General features: G+C 38.5%; 2 protein-coding genes across 3 annotated transcripts; both read left to right on the top strand.

The window, feature by feature from the left end:
* Positions 1–282: 282 nt before the first annotated feature.
* atpsckmt (fATP synthase c subunit lysine N-methyltransferase) lies at positions 283–2,974 on the top strand. Its single transcript, XM_058630989.1, has 4 exons — positions 283–685; positions 1,205–1,342; positions 1,982–2,032; positions 2,137–2,974. The coding sequence occupies exons 1-4, from the start codon at positions 398–400 to the stop codon at positions 2,344–2,346; spliced, it is 687 nt and encodes a 228-aa protein (XP_058486972.1). The 5' UTR covers positions 283–397; the 3' UTR covers positions 2,347–2,974.
* Positions 2,975–3,117: 143 nt separating this feature from the next.
* Positions 3,118–21,335, top strand: LOC131460446 (E3 ubiquitin-protein ligase MARCHF6-like). 2 transcript variants are annotated; one of them, XM_058630979.1, is made up of 26 exons: positions 3,118–3,453; positions 6,024–6,120; positions 6,222–6,295; positions 6,491–6,634; positions 7,187–7,259; positions 7,690–7,870; positions 8,693–8,921; positions 9,178–9,239; positions 9,914–9,946; positions 10,570–10,621; positions 10,851–10,909; positions 10,993–11,073; positions 11,739–11,807; positions 11,926–12,000; positions 12,197–12,331; positions 12,422–12,541; positions 13,195–13,295; positions 13,709–13,846; positions 14,126–14,327; positions 15,123–15,192; positions 15,302–15,483; positions 15,586–15,720; positions 16,202–16,291; positions 16,732–16,864; positions 17,779–17,914; positions 18,882–21,335. In XM_058630979.1, the coding sequence occupies exons 1-26, from the start codon at positions 3,435–3,437 to the stop codon at positions 18,964–18,966; spliced, it is 2,775 nt and encodes a 924-aa protein (XP_058486962.1). In that variant the 5' UTR covers positions 3,118–3,434; the 3' UTR covers positions 18,967–21,335. The 2 variants fall into 2 exon arrangements, with proteins under 2 accessions (XP_058486962.1, XP_058486955.1); XM_058630972.1 differs by having other exon boundaries at positions 3,120–3,453; positions 6,021–6,120.
* The last annotated feature ends 1,272 nt before the right edge of the window (positions 21,336–22,607 follow it).

Below are 22,607 nucleotides of genomic sequence, written 5' to 3'. Positions count from 1 at the left end.
TTATGATCTGAAAAGTCAACTATGAGACCAAAAGTCGAAAATATATAAGTCTAAGTTGTGAGATAACAGTTACATATTGTGATAAAATGTATAAACTAGATCAAATGTTGCTGGATAAATAATAATTCCACTTAAAAAACAACAACTAAATTATTAGGTTAGATTAGATTAGATTATCAAGGCTACGATTCTATATTTTCCCTCTGTCTGTCGAATAAGCAAAATTTCGACTAGGCAAATGAAGAGCGGAACCATCGTTCTATTCGTTGTAATCCACTCGGGCTTCTGACAGCGTTGCACAGGTCGACTGTCAATGTTAGGACATCGGTGTTTTCGTCGCTACGTCTTTGTTAGTTGTTTAAACATTGCGTTCAGTAATATGTGATTGTTTTTAATCATGTCACAGCAGGAGCTTTTTGGCAACTCCGCCGCAGAACCTCGCGGTGACAGCGCTGCTGCCGCCGGGAGCAAGAGCAAAAGCCGCCTGGGTCTCATCGTCACCGGGGTGTTGGGAGGCTCGCTGGTCGCCCTGTACGCCGTTGCTACACCGTTTGTTGTCCCCGCACTGAGAAAAATCTGCCTCCCGTTCGTTCCGGCGACCACCGCTCAGGTGGAGAACGTGCTAACGGTGCTGAGAGCCAGAACAGGTTCTCTGGTGGACATCGGCAGTGGAGACGGGAGGATAGTAAGTGTTTTCAGCTGTTATCCATTTAAAGTTGACTAGAGGCAGACCGATTAATCGCTGATATTAGTAATCGACATTGGCCAATTATTATAATAGAATATGACACATTTTTGTTCTCAGAAACTTGATAAATGATGCTATGTCAGTCATTAAAAAGTTTATTTTTGATTTTCTACATTACTATTTATTGTATGTGTTTAGTTTATTAACCTCTTGTGTTATAGGGACAGATAATATAAGATGATTCTTCTTTCTGCTGTTTGTTCATATTTCGGGGATTTTCTTTTGTGTGTGTCTGTATTTGCTTTGTTTGAAGGTTTACAATAAAATTAATTCATAAATAAAACATTTTATTGAAAATTCCACTGCAGTGCAGACTTAAAGTGTACTTTGCAGAGACTTTCTGTAAGTGTTGTTCAATAACTAACTGGTTATTGAAGTTAAGCAATTTATTCATTATGATATGTTATTTAAAGTTGACAATCTGAGTTGCATTTGTTGTCCTCTTTTCTGTTGCAGGTGATAGCAGCAGCCAAACGTGGCTTTCAGGCCTCAGGCTTTGAACTCAATCCCTGGCTTGTGTGGTTTTCTCGCTACAAGGCATGGAGAGAGGGAGTTCACTGCTCCACCACCTTCCACATCTCAGACTTGTGGAAGGTCAGTGATACCTGATTAGTACACACAGTATATTTATTATTATTATTCTGGAAATTACACGTGACTCTGATTTTAGGAACTTGGAAACTAGCCTGCGACATGGAGGTTTGTTCTCAGTGGGAAAAAAAAGAAGAGATGTGTTTGTTTTTTTCACTGCTTTATTTGTTAAGTTTGTGTCTCTTTGTTAAATAGAAATGAAGAATTTCAAACACCAAAGACACAAAATAACACATTTGAAGCCATTAATCGAGGCAGAAGTGAATCAACAACTCCGGTGTGCTGTGTTGTAAAAATCACTGATTTTCATAATGGACTTTGCTGCAGAGAGTAAGTTGTTTACAAAGCATCACAAGCTTCAGTTTCCAGTGAAAAAAGGCTGAATAAAAGTGCCAAACAAATTACTTAGACTTAAGCAGGTGTAGATATTATTAGGTGACACGTTAGGAGACCCTCTGTTTCTCAGGCTGGTTCTAGGTGCAGTGTTGGCTCTGACTGTGTGACAGTACCTCATATAATACCTGAACTATTCCTTTGAACCCCATGAGTCAGTGCCTTAAGTTTGTTACAGATATCAGGTATTGCTACAAACATAAAACATTTAAATAATAATTTCGATTATTTGATTCCTTCCTTTGTCAGGTCAGTTTTGCTCAGTTCTCCAATGTGGTCATTTTTGGAGTTCCTCAAATGGTGAGTTCTTCTATTTTGTATTTAATTAGAATGTATGTTCATGGAATATGAAATTATGTTTGCTCCTGTCCTGTACGTATTTTTTTCTGTCTTTGTGTATGAAGATGGAGCAGCTGGAGCTGAAGCTAATGAGGGAGTTGCCGTGTTCATCCAAGGTGGTGGCCTGTCGCTTCCCTTTCCCCACCTGGGTCCCTGAACGCATCGTTGGCGAGGGCATAGACACTGTGTGGGTGTACGACGCCAAGACATTTAAATCACAGCAGCAGCAGCAAGAGACAACAAGAAAGATGATGCCAGAACAAGAGGACACATGAGTGTGAACACTGGGAACTGTGATTCTTCTGTTAACTGTTTTTAAATCCCCAAAGCTTCTACTCTGGGAAGGAGGGTTTTTTTTTTTTATTCCACCTTAAAGGCACAGTATGCAGTACTTGAAGACTAACTGTTGCAGTTAAGCACACACGTCAGATCAAAACAGAAGCAGCTTGTGTCAAGTCACCAATGAAAACAGACGTATAATGACATCAAATTACTTTTAAGTCCAGGAGAAGGAACAAGATCAGCTCCAGATAATGGATTAAATGCAAACAGTGGCAATTCCTAGTTGTAATAAAGTATTGCTCTGTATAACTTGATATCATCAAGGAAGATCATTTTATTTTAAACTTTGTATGAAGTCTCTTATTGTTTCCAGACGGATAAAGATGTTACCAAAAGGTCAGTTAATGTTTCGAGGCTGTTTAACTACATTGTTTTGAATGGTATCATACATCATGGGTGTGTGGCTTTAGTATTTATTAACTAGAGAAAGCACTCAGAGAACACAGACCTTTTCCAAGGCTGCAAAAGTGAGTACATTATTGATTGATTGTCACCTATTTTAATAACCGTTTAATTGGTTTTAATGTTTTTAAATAATTAAAAATCTGACTTTTTCCATTATTATTATTTTTGTGTCCTACTCCTTTCATCCCAATCCTTTTATCCTAATCCATAGTTGTTTTTTTTGATGAGTTTTAGTAAATATTTTTAACATTTAGGGTGACCAGACAAAACACTAGTAAATGCTTAATCACTTCCCTATTTTTGATCTGAATTAAATTAAGCAATATTTGAAAGAAACTTCAATAAGTAAATAAGTGGGGGTGAAATGGTCATGGCCGAATTGCTCTCAGGCGCCATCTAGGGATGAAAGACTAACTTGACGTGCAAGTCTGTCCTCTTGGTCGCTCGCTAGTGTTGAAAGCGAGTCGTATATTCAGTATCAAAAATGCTGTTATTTTAAACCGAGAGTCACTGCGAAGATAGTCGGAGCTTGAACAAAAAACTCGCCTCAAATGTCTACGTGTTAGCCGCTGTCGTTTCTACTACCTGGCTGCTGCTGTGGAGTTGTAGAACCAAGATGGACAACGCCGATGAAGGTAGCTCATATTTCAACCAATAATTTCCCCCAATTATTAGCAGTGATCGGTAAAATGAGCTCGTACCCACAACAACTGTGTCAAACTCGGAACCCGTGTTTCGGTTACTGTTGGAGGCAGAGACCGAGTCAACGTCCCGGCACACACACGGCTGGCTAATTAGCGTTAGCTTGCTCGTTAACTAGCGTTAGCTTGCGTCCGGTAGCGTTGTAGCTGTTGTGGTTAAAAAAAAAAGAGGAGCAACGCCGCGTTTGTGTTTTTGCCTTTATTAGCGCACTGAAAAGTTACACTTAAAGTCGAGTGAGTTGTGTTGTTTGAATTTGAAACACACGACAATGTCGTGTAAAGTATAAAAAGTGACACGTAGTCTAGTTAATTACCCACTTCCACGCTGGCCTGTGGTACGTGTTGGTGCTACCGTTATGAGAACAGCTGTTCGCGATGGTAACCAGCGAAGTAAACTGATTAGCTTTATTTACTACACTTAAACTGGGTTATAACACTGCGAAAACTAGTATGTTCCACACATGCTACACACTTCGCTAAGACACAGTGTTGTAGGAGTAATTTAGTAATGTCTAATCGGTTTCTCAAATGTAAATATTTCCTGGTTTCAGTGCTCCATATAACAAAGAAAATCACTAAAACTAAATAATTTTTGGTTTGAGAACCAAACAAAACAATTACTCAATTAATCGAGACGGATTAATCGAATCGGAAGTTTCCTTCTTATATGGTGTATGTTATTCAGGGCTGATATATCACTGAGTTAATCGATTACTAACTTTATCGTCAACTATTAACTATCGTACTAACTATAGATAATCAACACAATCAATTATTTAAACACATTTTCTATGATTTTTCAGCTCCTGAAATGTGAATATTTTCTGGATTCTTTGCCCCATATAATAAAAAAACATCACAAACTGAATCATTTTTTGTTTGTGGACAAAACAAGACATTTGAGAACATCATCTTCAGGTTTGGTCAACTCTGAACATTTCAGCTTTTTCAGACATTTTATGGACTAAACGATTACTAAGTTACTTGAGGAAATAATCGACAAATTGCTTATAAAAATAATGATTATTTGCAACCCTACACTAGTACACACTATTATTCTTGGATAATACTTTGTTTAGCTATGGAGACTGTTTATATCATTTATATAATTATTTTTTGTTAAAATGTGTTAGCGTTGGTTGATAAAAGTTTATTAAAGTCTAGCAATTTTGGGTCTATTTTTGTAAGTAAACCATATTTCCTCAGATGGGAAAAAAACAACCAAACATTCAGGCCAAAAACATAATTCTGTATCATTAATCTGTATTTTCTGCAGGGCCACTAGTAAAATGTGATATTGCCTTTCTTATAATTTGTATTTAGCTGCTTATATAAGAAGCCACTCACCAGTGAGTACTCTGTATCCCAACTTGACTTGCATTACGTTCATGCATCCTGGGCTAATTATAGTTACTTTATTTTGAGCAGGCAGTGACACAGGTAATCCAAGGATTACAGTTTGCTCTAGTGTAAGTGTATGACCCCGTCCTGCTCTTCTCACTGAAGACGTCATGGTTTACCCAAACATCCACACGTTTAAGTTTTGTTGTTGTGTAGCCTGCAGATAAACAAGGGGTGAAATAAATTATTGATTAAAAGTGTTTAAGCTTTTTATGTAATCACTTTCTCATTTAAACAGGGCTTCAACGATTAATCGTTAATTAATTGATTACTAAATTAATTGGCTACTGTTTTTAGAGCTGAAATGATTAATCGATTACTAAATTATTCGACAACTATTTTGATAATCGATCGAATCAGTTTGAAGCTTTTTTCATGATTTAAACAAGATTTCCGATTGTTTAAGCTTCTTAAATGTGAATATTTTCTTAATTTCTTTGCTCTGTATAATAAAGGATTCATTAAAAGTTAATCATTTTGGTTTGTGGACAAAACAAGACATTTGAGAACATAATTTCCAGGTTTGACGAACATAGGTCAACATTTTTTAAGGTTTTCTGATATTAAATGGACCAAACGAATAATTGAGAAAATAATCAACAGATTAATCGATTATGAAAATAATATTAGTTGCAGCTCTAACTGTTTGATCATGGATTAATGGGTTTGAGTTTCTTTTTCTCATAATAACAAGGAAACCTTATTTTTCAGCTTCTAAAATTTGAAAGTTTTCTGGTTTCTTTGCTCCATATCACAAATAAATCATTACAACTTAATTTTCATTTAAAACGTTTCAATTTTATTTTGAGGTTCGGAAAACACAGATCATGTTAAGAACCAAATACTTAACTGATGAATCGAGAGAATAGTCAACAGATTAATTGATTATGAAAATAATTGTTAGGTTATTTAATAATTGTGAATATGTTCTGGTTTCTTTGCTCCATATAACAAATAAATCATTAAAACTTAATAAGTTTGGTTCAAAAACGTCCGATCACTTTCTTAATCAATTAGTGATTAAAATGTGGTTTATTTATGAATAATGAATTTTTGGCAGCCTTGTTTTTATGTCATGTCGCCGTGTGTCGTCTCTACAGCAGACATCTGCCGGGTCTGTCGATCAGAGGGCACGCAGGACAAACCACTGTACCACCCGTGTGTCTGCACTGGCAGCATCAAGTTCATCCATCAGGAATGGTGAGTTCACTGGCCATATTTCAGACTATTGAACAAATCTTTTAGACAAAGATTGATGATGTGAAGAGTAAAAATCACTTATCACCACCGTCTTTTCACAGCCTACTGCAGTGGCTGAAACACAGCAGGAAAGAATACTGTGAATTATGCAAACACAGGTTTGCATTTACCCCAAGTAAGTAGTGTGTTTTTCATCACGCACGCACGCACGCACGCACGCACAAAACTCAATCTTCTGGATATTTTCCGCAGCTCATGTCTGGGCAAAATAAAGGCGAATGGTGTATTCACTGGTCATCGGCATCTTTAAGTAACTCATTACTGTGTCACTTTGGATTAATGTTTTTATTCTGCTTCGTCTCTTCTGCAGTCTACTCTCCAGACATGCCGTCTCGCTTGCCTGTCCAAGATATCTTTTCAGGGCTGGTCACCAGTATCGGCACAGCCATCAGATACTGGTTCCACTACACACTGGTGGCCTTTGCCTGGATGGGCGTGGTGCCTCTCACAGCATGTAAGTCCCATAAATCCCATCATTGTATTAACAAAACAATAGAAGACTAAATCAGCAGGTGTCCTACTTTTACAACACTTTACAATACTAAAACTAAAAGAAATTAGCTTTTACATTTAAAAAAAACTAAACACTGAAAAGGTGGTTTTACAAAAGAAATTTCAATTCAACCATTTCACTGGGCCTGCAGCTGCAATTGCTTTTAAAATGTTTAAAGCCACATCAAATTACTGCTTCTGCTCAAGTGGAACTAAGTTTTTATTGTTTTTACTGGCAAAGAATATTCAAACCTTCATGGTGATGCACTCACAGGAATACATCCAAGGACATTCAGTGAATTAACCTGACAAAAATTAACTTTTTTTTTTATTCGACAAAACTTTCTTTTTTAATTTTAAATAAAGCATCAGCTCAGTCTTGTTTTTGGTGCCATGGTCTTTTGTCTCTTTACCTATTTTACACCAAAACTAGCAGATATATGCTGGGGTTTTTGAACCTACAAAATCTAACCAAATCTTATGTTCTTGTTTTCCCTGTTTTCTTTTCTTACAGGTCGCATCTACAAGTGTTTATTTACTGGCTCTGTGAGCTCACTCCTTACCCTCCCGTTAGATATGCTTTCAACGTAAGTTGACAATTAATTACTCTCTCTTTTTATTTATTAATTTAATTATTTATGCATTTGCCTTTTCCGTCTGACACTATACTTTGCAGCTCTTTGTGTTCTTCACACTTCACACACTGTGGCGTTTTTAAGTGATTCTTTTTTTTAATTTATTATTTTTCTTTTTTACTCTATTTAATTGCTTAGTTAACAGGAACAGCTAGCTGTACCAGAGTAAGCTGTAAGGTCATTTGCATCTGTAGTCTAACATCTCATTAACACTGGAATCAAACACTGTTTCAGCACCATACAAGGATAAAAAGCCTTTACAACATTTCCATCGCACAATACTCACTCCATCGTAAATTGCTCAGCTCAGTGTATTAAATTAGTTTGTTAAAAACATATTGTGAAATATGAATAACCCATGATATGTCCTCTCTTCTTACAGACAAAACCTGCTCGCTGACTGTCTCCAGGGTTGTTTTGTGGTCATCTGCACGCTGTGCGCCTTCATCAGCCTGGTGTGGCTCAGAGAGCAGATTGTACATGGTGGCGCCCCTCAGTGGTTGGAGCAGAATCAACCTCCTTTGGTTCCCAACCAGCCGAATGGCCCCGCACCAGCAAATGAGGTGAGCTACATTAACACTGAACATCCAACTAGGTTGTTTTTGTTCTACACTTAGTACAACTAAAACTGGAGTGTTACCCAAAGTAGTGGTGGCTGCACATGGACGTACTTGCCTGCCACTAATAAAAAAAGTCAGTTCACAGAGGACTAAGGAGACAACAGCGACAAAAACATGGCAAAATACAGACCAGTGCATTTTTGGATTGATAAGGAGACCAAATTTATGGTTTAATACCAACGGGCTGAATGGGGCCATATCGCCACCTAACCTAGTGGAGGTGGACACACTTAATTCAATAAATCCAATGGGACTAGAGCTGGGATATCTGATCCAAGAGCAAGTCCTGTAATGATTGGACGGAGAGTAAAATAGTGTGAATTCAAATGTGTGTTTGTTTTTTATTGCTTTATTAAAAATAAGATGGAAACCTTTAATAAATACATGTATTACATGTTAAAAAAAGTGATTGAAAGTAGAAAACGGTAAGTGATCATGATTTTTCTGTTCAGAACTGGGGTTTACTATTTACAAATACAACACACAGGCTTAGAGGCCATCATCAGTAGATGTTATCCTTTTTCCGCCTCAGAATCATACTCGTTGGTACACACAAAATAATAATTTTGTGTGTACCAACGAGTATGATTCAGCTTACTCTGTGACTGTGTCACACTCTGACAAAAAAATACAGGATGCTTGTCGGGTTTCGGGTCAGATCAGGTCAGTATTCTCTCAGATTCAGACAGAAACAGGTGGACAAGGACAGTGGTACCATTAGTAGTAATAGTCAAGCTCCAACTCACTTTCTTTGTGATTCCACAGGCAGCAGGTGGTAACGCCGCAGCCAACGCCCAGGCCGAGGGAAACGACGCTGCGGCCCAGCATCCCGCAGATCCAGCTGTAGACGGCCTGGTTCCTGCACACGAAGACGGCAACCAGGGAGACGAGGCCGAGCTGGATGACGACGAAGATGACGACAGGGAGGAAGACGAAGAGGAGGAGGACGAGGAAGGCAGGGAGGAGGACGCCGCTGATGCAAATAATGGACAGGGTGAGTGTGAGCGTAAAACCACAGAAGTGTGTGTTTCTTAAATATGCAAGTATTACTGCATATTTGCTGCTGTATAAATAAAGTGAAATATCCTTAAGATTAAGATTGAGCAGCTCTAAAGCATTTTGTGAGCTGGCGTTTTCCTCTGTAATGAAATGTGTACATTTAAACCTTCTCCTACATGGTTATGGATCTACAGAGGGATTATTGTTTGGCTTTTCTTACCGTTTCTGTTGTTCCTTGCTGTCCTTTGCAGAAGATTTGAACTGGAACGCTCTGGAGTGGGACCGCGCAGCAGAGGAGCTGACCTGGGAAAGGGTGGGAATCTCTTTATTTGTATTTGAAATACACACTGCAGATGAATTAGGGTGAAATAGCTCTGACTGAAAGAAAACAAAAACTCAGTTTTAACCTCTTTTAAAAAGTCTCACTCAATTAAACCCACACCTGCACAAGTCTATGATATTGTAAGGAAATGTTTACCACTTAATATCTGCGTTTAACAGCTTTTTCTGACTAAAATGAAGTTTGAAAACTGGTCACTCTCCTGCACCAAAGTCCACCTGAAAAATCTGCATTTTTAGCTTGTGGGGACACTGGAGCTGCTGTTCTACTCCTGCCTTATTTGATACAGTAAGTTTACACCACCTAGATAAAGCTGAACAGAGGATTTTAAACACCAAAGTCAAGAGATGACACATTTGAAGATACTGATGGAAGCAGCAGTGGATCATTAACCTCTTTGTGATGTGATGTAAAAATCGCTGATTTTCTCTATGGACTTTGGTGCAGGGAGTGTGTGGTTTAAGCCTTCCATAAATCATGAAATTATTTGCCATATTCAGGGTGGTTAATTTTAGCAGATCTCGGTTGGGATGAGTCCATTTCAAGTTTTGTATGTTAAAAGTTGGGAAAGTGTTAAAAGCAGTATTTTTACTAGGTTACGCTGTGTATTATAATGCATCATTGACACCATTTTCTTTGTGTTCCAGATGCTGGGGCTGGATGGCTCCCTCGTGTTCCTGGTAAGTGCCTTTTAAAGGTATTCAGTTATCTTTCAATATGGTGTGTGTCTCATTAATGTGGTCACTGGCACTGTAACTCACTTATCTCTGGTCGTGTGCCAAGCATGATACATTAGGGCAAGTGGAGCAAAAACCTCCCACAGCTTTCCACAAAAACATGATTTTACATCAATATTTAAAAAAATCATCTCTCTCCCGTTGTGAAGACTAATAATGCAGGCTCTGTTCAATATATGCATGTTTTATGTGTATTTGTGGTGTATTTGTTAGTGTGTTTGAATGGTCACTGTTACTATTGCACAACAAAAGTTAAAATACAGATATTTAAATACACAATGACTTATTGAAATAATTCAGTCAGCACTGTGTGAGATGGGCAGAAGTAGCTCTTTTAGCGATATATACAGTAAATAACGGTCACATTTCTACTGATATCTCTTGTATTTCAAAGTCTGAACTAACGCACACAGGTGCCCTGAGTAAGTCACGTGCCAAGTCTGAAGCCCGTCAAGTGACCTGTTGGACAGTTATGTGATTAACAGAGACAGCATTTATAGATAGATAGATAGATAGATAGACCTATCATTACAGCAACATGTTTGTGTGTGTCGTTTTTCCTGCAGGAGCACGTCTTCTGGGTGGTGTCTCTTAACACACTCTTCATCCTGGTCTTTGGTAAGTTAAACCTGCTGCGTGACAATGTAAACACAGTCGTTATCTCAGAACTTTTTGTTTTACTGAGGTTAAAAATAACAGTCTCTTCTTTTAGGGTGAGGGAATCTGCATGATGTACATTGTGTCTGTCCATGAAAAAAATCAATAATGAGGATTTTAATTAGTCCGTTAGTCTGAAGAACGGAGTCCATTCATGACCCCTAACCCTCGGTGTTTTCCTCTCCTCTAGCCTTTTGTCCATATCACATCGGTCATTTCTCCGTGGTTGGCCTGGGCTTTGAGGACTACGTAAGTGCACAGCAATGCCCGATGGGACTTCTCACTAGTATTTCAGTTTGCCATGCAGTCATGGAATTCATATCTGGTTGCAGATCAAAGCGTCTCACTTCGATGGCCTCGTCACCACCATACTGGGATACATCCTCCTGGCTGGAGCTCTCATGGTCTGCCATGTATCCTCTGCACTCATCAGATTACTTCATCTTTTTTTATCTCGGATACCGAGCGGGTTATTGTGGTTGAAATTTATATCGTTCTTGTTATTAAATTATTTTATTTGTTATATTTATCGAATGCATCTCCTATTTCCAAGAAGATCATAGTTTTATTCTTGAAAAACTTCCTGTCTGCAAGGCATTTTATTACCGACTTTACGAGTTGGAAATCTGAGTTGAGGGGTTGTTCTTGTTGAAGGAACGTCTCCCACAACTCGGACATCCCGACTTCGGACTACAACTGGAATGCACTGTATCATCACGTTCAGAAAAGGCCACCTCTTTGTTGAGTTCTGGCTCGAGATTGGAGCTCAAGCTCAAGTTCAACTATTGCAATGAGAGCGACAGACGTGAATGTCACAAATTGTACATCTTTGTTCTGGCGTAACTGGTGTCAAAATATGCGTCTACCCACATCTTATTCTCATCGTATGAAAAATGTATGTTCTTTTCTCAGAGAGCGAACCATATTTAGACAAGAGAACACAAGGGAAAGGGGTGGGTAAATGGCTACATTTGGTTAATGCAAGTTCCTGGAGCCAAATGTCTTAGATGCTAAATTGATGAAGTTAAAACACTGATAAAATATTATATGTGTCAGTCCTTAACCGATCCTTCTGCAGTTAATGGCTTCATTAGTAAAGTTTCAGCGGTCCAAACGACTCCTGGGTGTCTGCTACATTGTTGTCAAGGTAATCAACTTTAGATTCATCAAACTAAAAACATTCATTTGTCACAGTAATTAGAGGGGGGGGATCATAATTACTGAAACAGAAAGTGATTTTTTTTGTACAATGTGTAATTTCACAGGTGTCCCTGCTGGTTGTCATGGAGATAGGCTTGTTCCCACTGATTTGTGGTTGGTGGCTCGACATTTGCTCACTGGTGAGGCAATTACTCAGAGTGCAGTCACAGTCTGTGCTGACCCCTTAATAACAGACTGAATTCAAATCACACAAACATGCACTTTATAAAAAAAAAAAGATGATTAAAATTCCTTTTGTCATTCACTGGAATATAGTTTTTGTAATGATGTGTAAAAAAAAACAAAACAACAAAACTGTCCTTTTGTTGATTGCAGGAAATGTTTGATGCCACGTTGAAAGACAGGGAGCAGAGTTTCGACTCCGCTCCTGGTACAACCATGTTCCTCCACTGGCTGGTCGGCATGGTCTACGTCTTCTACTTTGCCTCTTTCATCCTCCTGCTCAGAGAGGTAAACGTGGAGGAATTGCAGTCAGTCACAATCACTAATCGCGCGAGTCCACAAACTCTTCATAACAATAGTGGATGTGTTTGTGCTCAGGTGCTCCGGCCCGGTGTGCTGTGGTTCCTGAGGAACCTGAACGACCCAGACTTCAACCCAGTGCAAGAGATGATCCACCTGCCCATCTACAGACATCTCCGCAGGTTTATTCTCTCTGTGGTCAGTCAAACCATCTTTGTTTTTGTGTTTCACACTAAAACTACACTGGCATCAACACTGTCAGATTTGCTTACTTAAAAATATAATTTTCTTATTCCGTCAAGAAAAGTAAGAGCTAGAAAAGTTTAATTTTAATTAAGGAAAATTAAGTATTCATAGAAATAGCACATTAACTTAGAGTTGATGGAAGTTAAAATAACATTTAAATATTGAATAAAAAAGGCACTACAAATCATTTTGACTGGAACAAGTTTCCATGAAATAAAAGCTCTTTGTGAATGTGGATATAATGAGAATATAAATGGCTGGACGGACTTTATAATTAATCCCCAAAACTGGGGAATTGTGTGACAGCAGCACGGTTTCAGGCACTGAACAACTCTTAAATATAAACAAAATAGAATATAAAATAAAAAAGTATAAAATGTACATGTGAGGAAATAAGATGTTAAAGACGATATAGACAGCCATACAAGAAGTCTGCCATTATATGTTTTAAGGTAGAAACTGTGCAATAATGATGTAGATAAAGTTAAATGTTAATCAAATTAAATGTCCTGCACCTTGTTTTTAGCACTTAAATGTGTATCATAACTATTGAAGTTGTTATAAGAAGCTTAACTTGTTTAACACAGTGCTTTTTTTTTTTCCAGGTGGTGTTTGGTTCTATAGTTTTGCTGATGCTTTGGCTTCCCATCAGAATCATTAAACTTCTCCTCCCGATCTTCCTTCCCTACAACGTCATGCTCTACAGGTACACGTGATGAATTAACATCCAAAACTCTTAATGTGGGAGTTAGCAGAACCAGAGATGTTTAAAAAAAAAAGATGAAGCAGTTGCCCACAGTCCCTTTCTGATGCTGCGATTCCACTATCAGCTCTTGAAGCACTGTTTACTTGTTATCAACATCACTTTGTCGTGTTTTAGTTCAGTTTACTGGCAGACTTGAGGTCCAAATTAAAGATTAAAAACAGACAGATTTACTGGAAACATGGGGCACTAAACCTGGGGTTTGATAGCAGCAAATCAACAGAATGCAGTGTTTTAAAATGAAAACCTCCATGTGTGGACGTAGCAAGAGTCTGTCCTCTATTCAAGCAGAAGAAACTGTGATATACTGTATATCTATAATGAAGAGAAGGCTAATTGTTTTTCTGTCACTGCAGTGACGCCCCGGTCAGCGAGCTGTCGCTGGAGCTGCTGCTGCTTCAGGTCGTTCTGCCGGCGCTTTTGGAGCAGGGTCACACTCGCCAGTGGCTCAAACGGCTCGTCCACGCCTGGACGTTCACAGCCGGATACATGCTGTAAGCCTGACACACACACTACACATTCAAATGTGTAGTGTGATACCATTTTCAGCAGCAGAAAACCTTTAAACAGAGTCTAGAGGAGTTGTAGAAATCCAATTCTCTCTCGGATCACTTTATTTACCTTTGGCTTAAAATGTTATTATGTAAACAATATGTTCCCTACCCTTAGGGTAACCATTTTATTTTTCCTCATCTATTATACTTTGCATTTGTGGCTTTAAAAAAAGGGTTAGGGTCTCTTCATATTCTAATTATTCACCTGGCTCTTCACAGTGACCTTCACTCATACTTGCTCGGAGAACACGGCGACGACGACGACAACCTGATGAACAACAATCCGCCCGCTCGCCATAACAACAACAACCGGTTCCCCGGCTTAGGGGAGGGGCTTCACGCGGCCCATCAGGCTATTCTGCAGCAGGGCGGTCCTGTGGGTTTCCAGCCATACCACCGACCTATCCACTTTCCTCTCAAGGTGACTGACCACATAATCTTATTAGCACGAGTGAAACTTAGAAGTGGGGTGTGTATATAAGTGTCCAGCAAGGACAGAAGGACAAACAGATTTAAGCCATGTGATTAAAATGTAAAACGTATGCCTGCTTTAGTCTACAATATCTTAAATATACAGTATGTTCATCACTTTATCTCACCTTTACTGGCTGGAAACTGAACTTCACTCTTCCTCACCAGTTCATTGTAAAAACCTGTGTTTTTAGCTCACAGGGACACAGGAGCTGCTGCTCTACTGATGCTTTATTTGTTAAGTTGGTGCCACTCACAGCAAATCCAAACAAACTAAATTCAAATACAGATGTCGTGAGATAACACGTTTGAATTTATTAATTAAGATGACAATGGATGAACAACTCCTGTGCGCCGTGATGTAAAATCACTGATTTTCTTTATGGACTTTGGTTGGGGGAGAGAGTGCTCGACTCTCTCAACCACACATTAGAGCTCTGTTTTATGAACTTTTTATATGGCGAGCCACTTTTGAAATATCCTGTCACAACCCAATTCACAATACAAATTGCGTACTATGACATTTTTACTTACATTTCACCACTAATTTTTCAACTAATATCATATATCATAAACTGGCCAATTCCAAGTAATACATGTTTCTATAAGTGAGTTACATCTTTATTTTATACATGTTGTATAATAGATGTCAAGTTAAAGGTTTACAAAAAAGCTCACTGTGAGAAGCAATTAAAAGAACCTGAACAAGTAACTGAATCTTGTCTGTGTTTGTTTGTTTGTTTAGATCGTCCTGCTGGTTGTGTTCATGTGCGTGACGCTGTTACTGGCTAGTCTGCTTTGCCTTACGCTACCAGGTGAGTTGTGGCCCCTGGACAGGAAATGTCTGCATTTCACTCTTCCTCTGCTTTGCCATGTGTTTGACTTGCATTCGGTCCTGTCTTCTTCTTCTTCTTCTTCCTCCAGTGTGTGTGGGTCGCTGGCTGATGTCTTTCTGGATGGGCAGTGCTATGGTTCATGAGCTGTACACAGCAGCCAGCGGTCTGTACGTCTGCTGGCTGTTCATACGAGCCGCCACAGTGATACTGTCCTGGATGCCACAAGGGCCGAATGTCATCATGCTCAAAGTCCAGGAGTGGACACTCATGGTAACATTATACGTGGATGTCTCTGCAGTTTTTTTCCTTCAAGCCTGTACTGTATAATAAGCCAAACTGCTGCATTCTGACATTTAGTTTTGTCTCAAACAGATTCTAAAGACGCTTGTGGTGGCTGTGCTGTTAGCTGGAGTGGTTCCTCTGCTTTTGGGTCTGCTGTTTGAGTTGGTCATTGTGGCTCCTCTCAGAGTCCCACTGGAGCAGACACCTCTCTTCTATCCCTGGCAGGTAGGTGTGAGTCGTAACATCCTCCGTCTAAATCCTCAGTCGTACGCCTTCGCAAAAGACACCACAGACTCACACTAGTCCTGATCAAACCGTCCTGTTTTCGGTTTAGGTCACTTTGAAAACCACTCACTCTCCTACACCATAGTTTGTGGAGATGGTGTTTGAATCCCCCAAGTGACAAATAAACTATCAACAGCTCTCATGTCTCTCTTGAGCTAAAATTGCAACCATGAAATTTGGTTGGGGAGGGTTTACAAACATCAGTTTCCAGCTGTAAAACAATTCTGGACTTCAACAGATCTAGGCTTGTTCCCTTTTGTCCCTGCTGGCAGCCATGTTTTCACTGAGAGCAAGCATCTGTCTCAGGCTGGTTCTTGGCTCTGTGTTAGTACCTCATACAGCTACACTCTGATCTATCACTAAACGAAATGGGACATTTAATCTTGTTGTGATTGTTGATTTTTCGACATCTGTGTTACAGGACTGGGCGCTCGGCGTGCTCCACGCAAAAATCATAGCTGCCATTACACTGATGGGCCCACAGTGGTGGCTCAAGACTGTCATTGAACAGGTCAGTCACACGTCTGAGTTGATTCGATTCAAGTACAGTGGAAAATACTCTGTCCCAAACCTACAGAAGATAATTCTAACTGTGCATTCACACTAGGGACACGTCTGCGCGTCTGTGGCTAATGCTAGAGCTAACTATGTTCATATTAAAGTATGACACGCAACATGGTGTTACATGAATTTTTCAATATTTCAACTGGTGTAACTACACAGTGTAGAATTTTATGTGATTCGTGTATTTGTGTCTTTGAATTGATTTTGTATTATTTTGATATTGTATCAATTAATTGCACATAAAAAAGCGTGTCAAATTCGGTGTAAACACCATAAGAATTGTGGCAACTTTCTTGGGGTTACTTCATTATTCAGGACAAGCTATTTATTTTTTTTAATAATGATTCAAACTGAAGCGGTTTCGTATCAACCTTCTCACTGCTACAGGTTTATGCTAATGGAATCCGAAACATTGACCTTTACTTCATCCTGAGAAGGCTGGCTGCTCCGGTTATCTGTGTTCTGCTGCTGTCTCTCTGTGTGCCCTACACCATCTCTAAAGGCATCACACCACTGCTGGGTAAGTAAGTGTGTGTGTGTGTGTGTGTGTGGTGAGCCTGGATTCTCACAGTGAGAAGGTTAAAGGTTGTAGAAGAGAAAAGAAGAGATTTATCTCCTCCCGTTTCTGCTGGTCCTTTATTAGGGCATTGTGGGAAGTGTTGAGGATTTTCCTGAATCGATTAGATTCCGATTCAAAGTCACAAGCTCAGTTCAGCTAACAGCTTGTGGTCACGTCAAGGTATTGTGAGACTTTTGAGACACACAGGAAACAGGAAATGGCATTAAAAGAACGATCTACGGATTTTATGAATCATATCCCTCGAGTTGTCCATCCATACATACTCTAGGTCTACCACATTTTTTTAAACACCATATTTCAAGAACATCTTAAAGAAATCCTTTCAAACAATCACTTGGATTCATGAATGAACTGATAAGAGTCTGTCATCAAAGGTCAAGGGTTACTATAACATCACAAAACATTATAAATATGGCCCAAATGCTCACATGGACTTACAGATACATCTTTTGATATCAATCATCAATTGGTAAAACTATAATCAAACTAAACCTCTTGGTCTTAATGTTATTCAGCGTTGTGTTTTCAAAGGATTTACCACTAAAATTCAGGAACAGAGACTCTTGACTCTCATAGATCATGATCAGGACACTGCACAGGCAAATCCACATTCATTTTTGACACTGAGCTGATCTTAGCTGTGATTTTCATGCAAAGTCTGTCCACAACACCAATTTGACTTATAACAATTGTTTCTGATGTTAACCAAGAGAAGATTTGCATTTAAATGAATGAATTTAATTTATAGCCCTCGTGGAAATGAGGGTTTTAGTCGTTGTGCAGACAAAAGAGCATGTTTCTGTTTTTGATTTACTTTTGTTTCCTCCCTCTGTCTCTCCTTGATTTTGGCACAGGCGTGCAGCCAGAGATGCAGACACTGGTGGAGAGGAGGATCTATCCGTTCCTGCTGATGGTCGTCACACTGTTGGCCATTCTCTCCTTTCAGATACGACAGTTCAAACGCTTATATGAACACATCAAAAACGACAAGTCAGTACAATACGATACAGCTCCAAAGTGCCACTACACAGTTCCAACACGGCTTGACATTAGTGATAGTACCTGTTACTTTTTTAGTGCCTGCTCTGGCTGCCTGAGTCATGAGCGTGACCTCCAACACAAGAATCAAAGCGAACAATGCCGAACTGTAGATCAGTTAAAAAGACTTAAAAATCCTGAAAACATGCGTTAATCTCCATCATTTAGCAAAGGCAATGTCTAAAATCTCAATATTTAAAGAGGAGTCTGGTGTATTTAGCGACAGCACTGCTGAAAGCTGGCGATTGTGAGCCGAATCACAACCCATTCAGTTGTATTTCAGTTCAGTGACGACATGTCATGCAGGAGCGAGTCTGTGAACAAATCTTTTTTATTAACTGATTCTAATGATTCAGTTACTCTGAAAACAACTGCTTTACAAGTCACTAGTTTCGCATGTAAAATGAAGTCCCGGCAGTTTCACGCAGTCATGCCATGACAACTCTCACGCTGAGGAAGTACTTTGCTTTAGAAATGGAAAACAATACCAAACCGCTTAGAGTCAAGCTGTGCTGTGCTGAGCCGAGTGAAGGTGAGCCACGCTGGAACTGTGTAGTGGAACAGCGCCAGTGGCGATTATTTCAACATCTGCATAAACACCGATGGCTTCTGAGGATTATTTTTTATCGTGTCTGAGACGCTTCACCTGCTTCCAGTTGTGGTAAAAAACAACAGAAGAGGAAAATAAAGGATTAAAGGGAAAATCCCATTCAATATTTTTGCCAGAACAGTGATTATATACATACTTGTACTTATGCATAGTATATTAAATTTCTGCCAATAAACCTTCACTAAACTACCATACCTTTTAAGCATGACTCAAAAACACATGGTTCCACACAAAGATGTTTTTTTTTAGGATTTTCAGTAATAAAAACTGTATTTCTAAACAACTGTCTTTCCTGTCTCCCTCTTCCAGATACTTAGTTGGACAGAGACTTGTGAATTATGAACGAAAGACGGGCAGGAGCTCGACGACGTCTTCCTTCAGCTCCTCCTCGTAAACTGGATGTTGACTCACTCTGCAGTGAAACCTTTTATTATTTTTAGTTTCCTCTCTTAACTTCACTGTCGACTCCAAAATCCAGAGTTTTTCGGTTCACCGTCAGGGTTTGGAGACAAAGATCTTAACAAGTCTCAACTTAATGTCTGAACAAGTTTTGTCAGCAGAACCACACCCTCATCGTCGACCTGGTTAACGTGTCACTGCGACATTTTAATGTGTGCAGGTGTGAGATAAAGTCAGGTCAGTTAAGCATAGCTTATTCTTTTTTTTTTTTTTTTTTTTTACCTCAGATTGTGCTTCCCTTTGAATGTTTTGTTGTGAAATAATGTTTAGGTCACACTGTGAGCGTGCGATTGTCTCTGCGGGAGACATTTTCCTATAAGTGGGGTCGGAAACAGTTGCAGCTTTGTCTCAAAATGGCTCCCTTCATCACAGTGAAGTTTTACGGTCAGAAGAGTTGCTATGATGTGATTTTATTTTGTTTTTATTAGATGTGTTTTTAGTGATACATTTCAGACAGTCTGGACGCAGCTCAGGACATTTTTTTTTTTGTTTTGTTTTTTTCAAATAATTGTTTGTTTATGTTTTAATGTAAAACGCAATCTTCCTGAGGTTTTAGTTGGTGACGGACACTAAGAACGAGAGTCAACATCACACTCTGCATTGGGCTGATACTGCTCACTGTTAAAGAAAAATGTAAACACTAATGTGATCTAAAATCCCTTAATTTCACATAAATGCTGTTAAAATGGAACAGAATATTTTTGTTACACTGTTGGAACGATGCGTTGGCAACACTTTGGTACTTTTATTAATTAAGATGTAAAAAAAAATTTAAATACTGTGTTGGACTGGAATTGCCAAAACAATCACATATCAGTCAGATTTGTGCTGTTTATTCCGTCAAAAACAGAGTGGTTAGCAACTGTAGATTTTATTTCAAAATGGATGTAACTGGTTTGAAAAGAGAATGACAGAGCAGTTAGCCACGAGGGGGCGACTTCACTGGTTCTACTTCTAACTTTAAATATGTAACGTAATATCGCCAGTAAACAATTTCCTGAGGAGTTAATTGCCTTGATCATGGTCAAATCGCAAATTTTGAGGCTTCAGAACTTTTACTCGTGGAAGACGACTTACATTTTTTATATACAGTCGATGTTACATGTTATTTCTATGAGGAGTGAGGTAACATTTGTGCCTCAGATTGCCGTTAAATCACTTCCTTTTGTTGATTTTATTCCTTCTGCTGAACCATCTAGGATTAATTTTTATCAGGAAAAGAAAATCTGTCCTCTTTTTGATATAATTATAACCTACATACATAGGATTGTGCTGTTGTAGCCTCCACTTTCCCCACATACAGCTGCTAAACATAAACATAATCATATTTATGTTTTTGTTTATTTTCATGTATTCAGATTCAGTGTAGACACAAAAACTGTGATAGGCGTCAGTTTTATGTCGTGTTGCTGGCAGAATGTCAAAAATCGTTATCAACCGATCTTTTTTTCCTGTCTCGTCTTATTTTTGCTGGGAAAAATAAACTCTGCATTACATGTGAACTCATTTTTAAGAAAAAGGTATGAGTGTAACTAACATTTGTTTCTTATTAAATGTTACTCACTGCAGCTTTAATAACATTTAACATAAGATTAGGCTCATCTTACCACCAACCCCCGAACGTCACGTTGCTATCGTAGCTGAAAAATATAAAGTAACTGGAAAAAGTCCCTGCCATTTTGTTTTATATTATTGTGGGGAGATTTTTTTTATTTTTTTTTTAAATAATTTAATGTGTTGCACTTTATCACTGAGTTTTTGAAATCATTTCAGAATCCGCTGTTTACTCAGTCAACATAGCAGGGCTTGTGTGTGTTTTTAATTTCCTCCTTCACTGAGACGTGTCCGTATTTCACTGACAGAGTGACTCGGCACAAAAAAAATCATGCATTTCACTTCAGAATCTTGCCGTTTCAACGCGAGTGAACACTTCAATACTTGTTTTTTTTTCTATCAATAGGGATTGTGAGTGACTTAAACTTTAGTGCTGCCGGCCATAGTGTTGCTGTGTGGAACACGCTCACATTATTCATATATATGTATGAATGTGTACATATATGAATATATGTATATGATGCTATGAAGTGACCTTTTTTTTTAGTATCTTGTTTTAAAACCGAGCTGGACATTTCTTCCAATTATGGTCTTGAATTTCAATTTGTAGAAGCAAATCTTTTCTATTTTTATATGTGCAAAAAAAGAAAAGACATTGTTTGGCATGTACTGTAAGATAAAGGTAAATACTTTCAAGTCGACTAATTGTTGCTTCAGTTCATATGAAAAAAAATAAATCATTGTATTTGACTTCTTTTTTGAGTGGTGTTTTCTTCCATCTAATAGCTATTAAAACAAGCTCTCTCATTTTTTCAGCTCCTTTAGTTTGTGGACAAAACAAGACACCATTTTGAGGTTTGGTAAACACAGATCAACATTTTCTGACATTTGATAGACCAACAAAGTACTCAACAGATTAATTGATTATGAAAGTAGTTGCAGCCCCTACTTTAATTCCATGTGTACATTAGCTATTCCTTCTAAAGACAAAAAGTTTTGGTCATATTATGTCTGGGTATTTTCTTGAAAAATAAGACACCCAAGGTAAGAACAAGCCACTCTGGATGAACTCCTTACAGTTGAATTTCTGGATCATATCTGAGTGCGTCTGTGTAGAAACAGTAAGAAAAAAAAAATAAAAAATGATATATATAATTGAGTGTTGGTGCAGCCAGATTTGGAATCATGTCTGGAAGTCTGTTGGAAAACGTAGCTTACAGGAAACAGGATGAGAGGTTATTTCTGCTGAATCCAATTATCCTGCAGGCTAATGCACCGTCTTAACCGTTTGGAAAGCCAAGTACAGATTAGAAGCAAGTGTGAAGCAGCAAACGAGCTAAATCTGACTTTTTCCAACCCCGTTTGTCATCTTTTTCCATGCGCGACATCAACCACTTTAATAACACAGGTCCTTTGTTAACAAATACTTTCAAAGTGTTAGTTATAGTATAGTTCAAATGTCAATTGTTCTAGTTTCTGAGTAGCTGAGTAATCAAAAACAGCTTCATTTGTTTTTTTTAGATTATTTGTGGAATTGTGTTTTAATGAGTTTATCACTCTCTCAACAAGTACACAAGGTAACAAAACAATCTAATCTGAAAAACAATTAAAAAGTGTCGCGAAACTTGGACCCAGCTCTCTCACTCTGGTAAATTATTATTTTAACAGCACCATAGAATTCTATGTGCACAGTGTGAAAATCACTGTATAAACTTTATTCAAGCACCAGATGTGCAAAAGTGTGAAAATGTTACATTTACATGTCATTAAAACTGAATATCTTTACAGCTACTTTGTTAATTGGCAGGAATAACAGTACTGCTATTAAACATGCAAAAGACAAGATGTCAATTTAATTAATTCAGCCTAGATCAGCTACAAACCAAGACCAGAACATTCCACATGTTCCTCAAACTGAAGTCTGTGACACTTTGTAAACTCTCTCTCTCTCCCCCATTCCAAAGTCCATAGAGAAAGTGATTGATTTTACATCACAGCATAGAGGAATTGTTCAGCCACTGC

Source organism: Solea solea, chromosome 1 (genome assembly GCF_958295425.1).
Source record: "Solea solea chromosome 1, fSolSol10.1, whole genome shotgun sequence".
NCBI lineage: Eukaryota > Metazoa > Chordata > Actinopteri > Pleuronectiformes > Soleidae > Solea > Solea solea.
Note: the sequence above shows the minus strand (reverse complement) of the source record. Positions and strands in the feature narration are given on the sequence as shown.

Coding starts and splice junctions, on each gene's coding strand:
- LOC131460446 (XM_058630972.1), top strand. Junction 6,635..7,186: donor CGTGGTGCCTCTCACAGCAT/GTAAGTCCCATA, acceptor CTTTTCTTACAG/GTCGCATCTACAAGTGTTTA. Junction 15,484..15,585: donor TCCAGGAGTGGACACTCATG/GTAACATTATAC, acceptor TGTCTCAAACAG/ATTCTAAAGACGCTTGTGGT.
- atpsckmt (XM_058630989.1), top strand. CDS start 398: ATGTCACAGCAGGAGCTTTTTGGCAACTCCGCCGCAGAACCTCGCGGT. Junction 1,343..1,981: donor ACATCTCAGACTTGTGGAAG/GTCAGTGATACC, acceptor TTCCTTTGTCAG/GTCAGTTTTGCTCAGTTCTC. Junction 2,033..2,136: donor TTTTTGGAGTTCCTCAAATG/GTGAGTTCTTCT, acceptor TTGTGTATGAAG/ATGGAGCAGCTGGAGCTGAA.